This window comes from Melopsittacus undulatus, chromosome 6, assembly GCF_012275295.1.
Source record: "Melopsittacus undulatus isolate bMelUnd1 chromosome 6, bMelUnd1.mat.Z, whole genome shotgun sequence".
In the NCBI taxonomy this organism is placed as follows: Eukaryota; Metazoa; Chordata; class Aves; order Psittaciformes; family Psittaculidae; genus Melopsittacus; species Melopsittacus undulatus.
The window spans coordinates 53,607,461-53,617,433 of NC_047532.1; the positions used below are offsets into that span (position 1 = coordinate 53,607,461).

The window sequence follows — 9,973 nt, forward strand, 5'->3', positions numbered from 1 at the left end:
TGCCATTCCAGCAAGCTTCTCCAGGCACCAGGCAAGGAGCAGTGGGCTCTGCTGTAGCCTTTCAGGACACTTTGTTTTACCTGCATGTCTACGGGAGCTGTTGACATACTTCATTAATAGCAGGCCTCTTGCACCATATCAGCTTTCATCTGGAAATGTAGTTTCCCTCTGAGAAACTGCTAATCCTTTTCCAGATGAGCAGATTGAAAATGAGTAGTACACCAGGTGTTAAGGGACAGATTAATTGCTGCCCAGCAAAGGGCAACCGCTCCCTCTGTGCCACAGAGGTGATCGCTGACCTTTACAGGTAAGCCAAAGGAAACGGGTTCTGTCCTCCTTGGACCTTTCAGAGAGAACCAGAGCTGCAGGTAAACAAGGGGCCAGGGTGAAGCAGTGATATTGTGCTGACAGTGATTTGTGCAGTGTGTAAGAGCCAGCCCTGCTCTGAAAAATGAGACCCTGAATGAATAAACCATGGGCCATCTCTTAGTAACTTGACAACTCAGTGCAGCCCTCCTGGTGGTGGGAGCTGGCTGGAGCCCTGCTTGCAGGGAGGGACTCACATTGTCAGGAGGCTTTTAAGGGCAGGATCCACCTGCCTCTAGCTTAGGAGCTTCTCTGTGGGAAGCCTTGCTCTGTAGAGTGGGACCATGGAGGGAAATGCACACCTCCTGCAGGTCATCTGCAAGATGCGTTCCCAAATCAACAAGCTGGAGAGGGAAAACAGGGCCCTGAGGGGAGAGCTGCAGGTCTGTGGGCAGAGAGCTGTGGCACCGGAGACAGAGGCAGCAGGAGGAGGTGGGAACGGCAACGTGAGGAGTCTCACCGATGATGATGGGGAAGGACCAGGTGGCTCTCCAGCATCCCTGCATGAAAACGTCGTGGCTGGTCCTGCTCCAGCACCAAAGGAGCAGAGAGGTACTGAAAAGCCAGGGCTGTCCATGGCACACCTATGTGCTGCCTATGCAGTATGCCCCAGCCCAGCCTTTACATGTCTGCAGGGAATGGGAAACAGCCACTAGTTGTATGTCTAGTTAACTTAATGGAAGAACATAGGACTTGCTCAGTGCCCATACTCAAAATCACTTTAACCAGGTGTCTTATTCTGTGATCTGTTTAGTGGGGTACCTGCATCTCCCAAGCTGAGCTTAGTGGAGTGTTTTGTGACTGCTCAGAGTTCAGCAAAGGAATTCATTTTGTCTTTGTTAAGCAGAATTTAACTTATTGCTTTGAGTTTTCATGGGCATGGACTATCTTTCCTATGCGTATCCCCTGTCTGTTCAGACAGAAAAGGACCAGCACTTGTAATCATGCTGTAACCCTTCTTGCCTTAGCAAAAGATGATAAAAACTCTACAAACAGCAACAGACACCAACGGCATACATCATGCCAGATGTGCAGTTTGTTTTTGCAGATAATGCAGCTGGTTTTGGCTGAAGGAGAGCCAAGATACAGGAATACACTCACTTCACAGTTTTATCAGAGGGAAAAAATGGAAATATTCCTCAGTTACAGAAGTCTGTTTGGGACTTGGGAGGATTTAATGAAGCAGGAATTGAAACAAAATGTTATTTGGTGTGAGAAGTAGTTATCTAGAATTGGATGTGGTTATTGGCAGCTTCAGGCTGTTGCCTCCTTGTCTGGTGTCTGTCTTGTCCAGTGCAGTGGAAAAGCTGCTTCACTAACACATCTTCTTGGCTTTACTGTGGTGCGTGTTATGAGTTGCAGCTGCTGTTACAGACCATGCGCTCCATAGGTCTGGAGGGTGACCTAGCCTGAGCCCTGAACCAATCTCCTAGAGAGGTCCGGGCCTTGGAGAAAAGCTCCCACAAATTTTGACAGAGACAAGTCCCTGAAAATGAATGAGATGAGAGTCTGAACGGTACAGCTAGATGAGTGCTGCAAGCAAGTAATGCCCACTGACGAGCCCACTGAGCCCAGTGCTCAGCTTACTAACCCTGAGCCTCTTAAACTGGGGCTGCTGTTGACTGTGGATGTCTCAGCTTGGGAAGAGTTGACTGGTCTTCCATCACACATGAAAGATGTGCACAGTGCTTTCCAACCTCGTGGCTTTTCCTCTCCAGCTGACTTTTAGGGGCAAGGGTGGGATCCAAAGGGGCTGCTTGGCCTCTTCTGCATTTCAGCCACCCCACATACAAAAACTTATTTGAGCCAAAAGAAGGTGATTAAAAATACATTGAAGATATCTGAGTTTTAATAGTTATTATTGTTCCTAACAATGTTTTTGTCTCTACTACTCAGATACCACCATGACCGTGCGGCGCTACTCTGCTGCCCCACTAGCACCTGCTCCTGCCAGCACAAGGTCTCACTGGGTCAGCAAGACACCTCCAAACAGTGGTCTCTCGGATGTGCCACCAGCCCCTCCTGCTGCAGCACAGCTCTCCAGGGGAGAGGAGAAAGGGCTTGAAAAGACAGCAGCAAACTGTCTCTCCTACAGTCATTCCAGCAAAATGAAGCTGTGTCAGGAGCACATCTATAAGTGCAGGTAAGTTCAGTTTGCCTGGGCTGGTTGCAGGTTCCACCTAATAACATATGGCTGTCACTTTGGGGTTTAGTTCGTTGTCAATGAAATCTTTGTTCAAATGTACATGGGTATGGGACAGATGGGAGACACCTTTTGGGTAAGTTGTCCTGCTTTTCCTTGCAATGCATGAAGATTGCCAGGTTTAGCAGTGTAAATTTACTATGGAAAGGAGAAGCTGAGGGGGGAGAGTAGGGGTTTGAAATCTTCTCTCCATTAAAGCCAGGAAGAGCTTTGCAGATCGATGTGTGATTCTGACAAGCTAAGCTGGAAAGGAATTTTTCAACTTCAAACAAAAAGTGTGGACATATCAGGGAACTCTGAACTACGCTTTTGAAAGTGTGATTAATGTGGTTCATGGATTTAGACGTACCGTATCATATTTCCACTGTAATTGAAGCATTGCAAGTTAATGCATTCAGCCTTGAGATATATATTCTCAGGACAGCTTCTAAATTAAGTGAAATGGCTGCTGGACAAGCCCTGAGTGTCTCTGCTCACTGATGAGAAGCTTTCCAGCACAGGGCAACAATAAAAGGTAGAAACGCTATTAATGAGACTGTGACACATGATAGTCCCGGTCGCTTCCTGGTGCTGACAGACACACCCTGGGATCTGCATCGATTGCTGGTTTTAGTGCTAATCATGCTGTGCTCAGAAGAAAAAGAATCCAACACAAAAGTGTGTGTTTGAAGAGGGTCTGCCTGCCCCATGCATGTCCCAGGGCAGGGCTCCAGTGGCCTCTCCTCGGGGCTGCATGGCTGTGGCAGGTTGTGCTGCCTGCGCTGACATACCCATCCACATGGCACATCATGTCAGGTTTTATTCTGTAGCACCCTCACACAGCAATGTGTCCTCAGAGCAGACCAGTGCACAGCTTCTCTTACTCACAATTAGGAGCCCAGCTCCTTAGTGAGAGGCTAGATAGAACAATGAGGTCAAGTTTTCACAGTCACCTAGGTTTTCTTGTAAGCATGTTTGAGGGGGAGATGTTTTACAGCATTTAAACACCCAAACTGAGTCCCTGGTAGGGAACTCATATCGTTTTGAAAAGCACCATGACCCTGTAACTCTGGATTTCAGCATATGCTCCACTGGGCTCAGGGAAACTTGAGACTCCCAGTGCACATAAACGTTTCTGAGAGGTTTGCCCTAAAGCTAGCTCACTTGTAAAGCGTGTGTCAGGAAACACAGGGTCAGCATGTTGCTGCTTTCTCATTAGGGCAAAGAGCTTTCAAAATAACAACATGGATCTATTGCTACTAATGCCTTGGGACCTACAGGTTTAAAAGCACTAGTTACCCAGCAGCGACAGGAATGGTGCTGATTATTTTATCACTATCTGTAGAGCTGGCTTGTTAGCTCTGAACAGCAGTGAGTGTGGTACTCTGACTCATGCCCACTCAGTGTTGGCTGCTTTAGGAGAAGAATAGCTATGGAAAGAGCTTCTTACCTAACCCTCTCAGCAGACTGGGTGATACCCCGAAGCATGAAGCTTTGTGTTTCTTATATCAAAGAGAGTTCAATATATTTTCCACTCATAATGGTGAATGCTTCTATTATATACACAAAGGTCAAACACAGACAGCGATCTTAGTAAGCTTTTAACTAGTAGGATAATTTGTAGCAATGAGTTCAGCGAGCTAATTAAGCCTGTTTTTTTAGTAATGACATTTATGCTTCCCAGCATGCTGGTGCATATCATTTTTTTGTATTCCTTGCTTATTGCAGCTTACTCACATTCTGCTCCAAAGCTATAATCCCAATATTTTTGCTTTAAAATTAACTCTGTAGAAGTATCATCTTGGATTTATTTAGAGTGGAGTTGCATCTAAGTAATAAAATAACAGCACTGCTTAACAAATCATCACTGATTTGCATGTCTGCAGCATTTTCATTCATGCTAAAGGATTATTTATACCATACAATTCTCACTTCTTTGGTAAATTAAAAAAACCAGAGAGTCTAAATATCTCAATACATTGGGTGGAATAAGGGAGGCTGAGAATAGTCTTCAGGGCTATTTTAGTAAAATTACAAAAGGTACAAGGCATCTTTGGTACAAACTTTGGGTGCTCAGGCTTGATGGTTTCATCTTCCAGTGGAACAGGTCTAATCGGCAGGTGAGAAGGGGTAAGGAAACCTCGGAGCTCCTCTGCCCCGCAGAACACCTCCCAGTAACCATCAATAAATAGTTTCATGATTTTCCTTTCTCATGCTCCTCGAGGGCCTGTGTGAGCTGACAGCAATTGCAGAAGGTGTCAGAATGAAAACCAAAGCTCTTCAAAACCCAGCCCATTAACTTGCCAAACCAAGCAGTTTTGGAACGCGCAAAGGAGCATGCTTTCACAGCTGAAGTAATTTACCATGTCGGCTCTCACTGCTTGAAAACCTTTTGCGGTATGTATGTACTAATGCATATAAACATCTTCAGTGGCTTTATTGTAGAATTATAGAATCCAAGCTAGTTGATTCTATGATTCTATAAGGCCACTGAAGGATTTTCTGGGTCCATCTGGGTGCTTGTGCACTCTGAGGCGTCTGTATGCAGGTAACTTTGTACATACAAGTTGGACGCTGATGTGAGGCTCAGTGGTAAAAGGCAGATGCTTCCAGCAGATGGACAGATAGGCAGACAACACTGTGCTTGGTCCCTTGGGAAGACCATGTGAGCAGCATGAAATCCTGCCTCCATGCAGCATGTAAGTGCTGAAAACATTTACCACCTTCTTGCTGTTGTGCTTGGGTTCTGTTTGTATTTTTTGTTTTGTACTTTTTCACTTTCTTTGCACATTTTATACATTTGTCATCCTCATAATGCTTTCTCATTTTTCTCTAGAGGAAAAATCAAGGCTGTTACTTTCCTCTTACCAATGGATATGTCATCATATGCTGAAAAGCAAGATGCCCTCAAAAGCCCACAAAATCAGAACACGAAACAGTTAACCACCATCGCTGAAAAGGATATGTAAGCTGGTGAATTTTTAAAGCCCATTGATTCTCAAGATAAATTGGCCTTAAATGATAGCTGTGTGTCAGGTTCCTCTCTTGCAAAACGCTTGGCAGGATGCCTGCAGAGAATCACCCAGCTTGTGTTTCGGGTCACTGGCCGGATGTTTAGCATGAAAATGGAAGCCACGACAAAGCCGTCTGGAAGCCCATACACCATGATGAAGCCATACAATAGTAAAGGTACATCCACAGAGCTGCTTCACAACATGTATCGAGGACCCCTTACCTTAGGACTGTTGTAAATAGTGTGTTGAAGCTGGTTTTGATGTATTTGTCACAAAAATGTTGCCACTGGTGTTTGCTGATACCCTTGCCAGAAAGGTATTTTGATGCAAATGGCTAATAAATAAGAGCTATTAAAGAGCCTGTGAGGTTTTCTGTCTACATAAAATTTCACGGTACTAATGCAACAAAGAAGGCATTTGAGAGTCAGCTAATGTTACTCTGAATTTCTGCAAAGCTTGGTAATGACTGTTTATGTCCATTTAGGTTTCACCTCTAAGGGAGTGCAGGAGAGAGCAAGTACTGATCAGTATAAAAAGATGACTACAAATCTGTTTCTAGTGTGTTCATCCAGACAGACACTAAAGGCTCAGGTCTGAACACAAAGTCAAAATATGGAGAACTGTGAATGTCAGAATTTTTCAGGAATGTCTTCTCTCAGCACAGCTTGGATCTAAAATCGTTAGCAGGAAATCAGTAAATAGGGGCAAAGTAAACGCGAGAGAGGACTACAAACAGCTTGTAAAAAATTGGGATTTCTTGTTAGCTCTGTTCATATGAGTAAAAACGGTGTCCCACATGTTTATTTTTATCACTAGTATTTATGGAACCAAAATACTGCACATTTCTATTTCTTAATGCACAGGCAGCATGGTGATTGAATATTGTACAGAGGATGCATGAACAGTGGATGTTTGCACCAATAACTTTAAGGAAGACTTTCACCCCATTATCTACTTCAGCTCTTGAACTTTCAAAAGTGAAAGTAGAGACCTGGTGGTAAAAAGTCCCTTCTGGATTTTCCATGATGTTGCATACTTGTATACAGCTCTGTGATATTTACTTCCTTTTGCAATTCACCATGCTTTATATATTCAGATACAAATTCAATATATTCTCACCACTGAAGTAATAATTCCAATTTTACTGATACTTTATTTGTGGATTTTTATGTTCAGCTTGGGTCCACACAGGGCTGCATTGTAATGTCAGAAGTAATGAATCAGACTGCTAGCAAAGGAGGTTACCATTTGTTCAGCAAAACTTACTGAACAACTCATTTTAAAAGGCATTTACAAGAATCAACTCTTTAAATGTTTTAAAGAAAGCTTCATTGTCAGAAGCTAGACATTGGATGTGTGTTCAGTTAAATACCTAAATCCAGTCGATTTCACTTAGCAAAGTAATAATAAACATCTTTGAAAATCTGTCCCCTACACGTTTAAAGTACCTGGGTTCTTGAATATTCATGTTTGAACACCAAATTTAACAGGATTTGGGAATCCATATGCTTTGGACAGCTTTCAGAAGTCTCAACTTTTAACTTTTCTAAGCCACAGTTCCATGAAGCAGCAGTGGGAATTCTCTTCTTCCACCCTTTTTGTATCAATTCAGTGTAGATAGATCACTGACAGTAAGATTGCATATTGATAAGCTTATGTAGTGGGCTGCTGATTCCGGTGTCACACAAATACATAAAACTTTGTATATGGTCCAGAAATTAAGCTCGCTGGACATGCATTAGAGGTATAATGGTCTTGAACTTTTGTATACTTATAGGGGAAAAGAACAGAAAAAGTGGAAGGTAAAAGAGGGAAAGGAATCAAGTAGTCATAGACAAATGTTAGTCAACATATTAATGGGAAGATTTATTGTTTAATGATATTTTTGCAGTCTTTAGCAGTGGCCACAGATTTAAGAAGACAAGATGATGCACAGGTACATTAATTTTTAAAAGCAGTGTGCAGATTTGACCTAGCTCTGTACCTCCAGAAGAACCAGTTTGTAGCAGAGGTGACAGAGAAACCACTGAGCACATCAGTTTTACCACAGTACAGCATGAAGTCAACTACCATGGAGCACTTAATGCCTATTAAAACATTCCAATATAAAACATTCATAGATTGTTCAGTGCAGAAAGAGCAAGTATAAGCAAAGCAGATGTTAAAATTTGGACAGAGAAATGCAGGTAGCAATTAAGCCATGGTCTTTTTCTTCTTCCCGAGAGGATCCATACATATTTAGAGGAACTCTGTACTTCTACCTAAAACCACATTGGGATATATGTATATTAAGCCCAGAATATATACTAGACCCTGATAATTGATGGCCAGTCTTGTTTAACAATTCCTAACTGGAAATTCTTCATTTCAGAGAGGTGGTCAGTGGTATTCAGCTATGCAGGTATGGGACTGCAAGAGCAGCTGAGACAGCAAGAAGTTCCCTCCTGCATTAGCAGTGGCCATTGAGAGACATACACTCCTGTGTCACACTTGTGCTTGGGCCTAAGTGGCTTTGTATCTCTGTAGCAAATGCCAATAAAGATAGAGTCCACCACTCCCATTCGTTAAATGATGTGTTCTCTGTTCCATCAGCACAGCTACTCAAGAGTAGTGAGACATGTCTTTAGGTTGGAGACAAAGAAGTTTTGTTAGAGTTGATTCTCAAATCAGTGGGATAGTGATACTTTAACTGTTAGTTCACATTTACAGCATAGTAAGTGAGAGAGAAATTGGGTATTCTCTTTCTTTAGGAAAGTCTTTTTAAAGCTATGGTCATAATGCAGAAGTGCAAAGCCATGAGTACTGGACCGATGTGGAGGAGTTACTAAGAATGGTGGTGAAATTCAGATGCTGTGTCTGAGGGTAGCACACAGTCAAATGTTTGAAATCTTGATACTCAACTTTAATAATCCTGAGATGCATCTTCAACCTACAGTAGATCTCACCCTTGTCAAGACAATGAACAGTGCCTAGATAGAAAAATCCTTATAAATAAATAAATAAAGTAATCCTGCCATTTGTAAAACTGCACCCTCCCAGAATGGTGCTGCTCAGCTGTACCGTGGAAAGTGCTAATGTTAAAGGGTGTATCTATGTCAGTGTTTCAGCCAGAGTCAGGAGTACCCTCCTGAGGGAATTTGCTGGTCAAACCCTGTGCTTCATTTCAAATTGTAGAGTGGTCTCAAAGCACCTGAATGGATCTCTTATGGTTGAAACTAAGTCAGAGGATGTGCTTATAAGGTGCTCCAAAAGCTAACAGGTATTTAGTGCATGGGAGCACAGTAGCAAGCCCTCTGAAATACCTGTAGTGCGGACAACAGCACTGTTGTTCACTTGACACATTCTCCTCTGCTGGTCTGACCTATTTGCTAATGTAGACAGAGCTGTAGAGCACCCAGACAGGGGAGCTGCTGTCTCACAGATTTAAAAATAAAATCTAACCAGGTGAAATTTCATCTTGTTGTACTATAGAGAGGAGGAAATGCCTTTCATCAGTCTTACCTCTCTGCCTGGTGTTTAAAGAGCTTCACTCTTGCTGCAGACACAGAGGTGGAAATGTGATGCTCCAGGCTGTAACAGAGGAGTAATATTATCATCTTCTCCAGTGAGTTCTTGCTTAAAGTTCAAATGGTGTGCATCCTTAGACAACGAATCCACATCCAAAGTGGGTATTATGTGGGACACATCTTCTGTCCAAATCGCCCTGTGCAAGCACATTCCACCTACTCCAAGCTCCATTTATTTAGGAGTGAGAGCTTAATTTATGTGTGCCAAAATTGCCCACAACCTTTATATCTGTTGTAGTTTTGCTCCTGTGTCTTAAATCCCTGACAGCTGAACTTCAGTTTTTCTCAGGCATAACCTAAGGATGTATCAGCATGGAATTAGTTCAGCTGAAGAGCCTCTGACACAAGGTAAGTAATGTTGATCTTTCATGCTGTTATTTTCAATGACACTGACGACATTAATTCTAGCACTGACAGGCTCCCTCTGTAGACCTGAAACTTCAGTTTTGTTTAGTTGAGAAATTACCTTGCAACTTATTTGAAGGTCTCAAGTAGTTCATAGGCCTTGAACAGTCCTTCAGTGTTGTGATGAATTCAATGCTACATAACTCCATTACGTGCATATCCTTCTACAATTATCTAAGCACAGCATGGTTCAGATGTCACAGATCTTGTTTTGCTCTTGGGTGCTATAAAGTACACAATATTTTCTCTTCAGGAAGGAAAAATATGGTTTGTAGTAGATCTGTTCTGCATGTCTACTGCACAGTGCCTTTACCCAACAAAGGACTTGTTAACAGATTAATCTGTCATCACAGTGAGAATGTAGATCAAATTCTGCTGACCTTACACAGGGAAGATGTTGGCTGTGTCAAGTCAAGACAGATGGTCACTTCAGGGAATGT

General features: G+C 42.8%; 1 protein-coding gene across 1 annotated transcript; it reads left to right on the forward strand.

Moving 5' to 3' along the window:
- Nucleotides 1–650: 650 nt before the first annotated feature.
- CCDC195 (coiled-coil domain containing 195) lies at nucleotides 651–5,517 on the forward strand. Its single transcript, XM_034063797.1, has 3 exons — nucleotides 651–918; nucleotides 2,263–2,509; nucleotides 5,385–5,517. The coding sequence occupies exons 1-3, from the start codon at nucleotides 651–653 to the stop codon at nucleotides 5,515–5,517; spliced, it is 648 nt and encodes a 215-aa protein (XP_033919688.1).
- The last annotated feature ends 4,456 nt before the right edge of the window (nucleotides 5,518–9,973 follow it).

Coding starts and splice junctions, on each gene's coding strand:
- CCDC195 (XM_034063797.1), top strand. CDS start 651: ATGGAGGGAAATGCACACCTCCTGCAGGTCATCTGCAAGATGCGTTCC. Junction 919..2,262: donor AGCACCAAAGGAGCAGAGAG/GTACTGAAAAGC, acceptor TCTACTACTCAG/ATACCACCATGACCGTGCGG. Junction 2,510..5,384: donor GAGCACATCTATAAGTGCAG/GTAAGTTCAGTT, acceptor ATTTTTCTCTAG/AGGAAAAATCAAGGCTGTTA.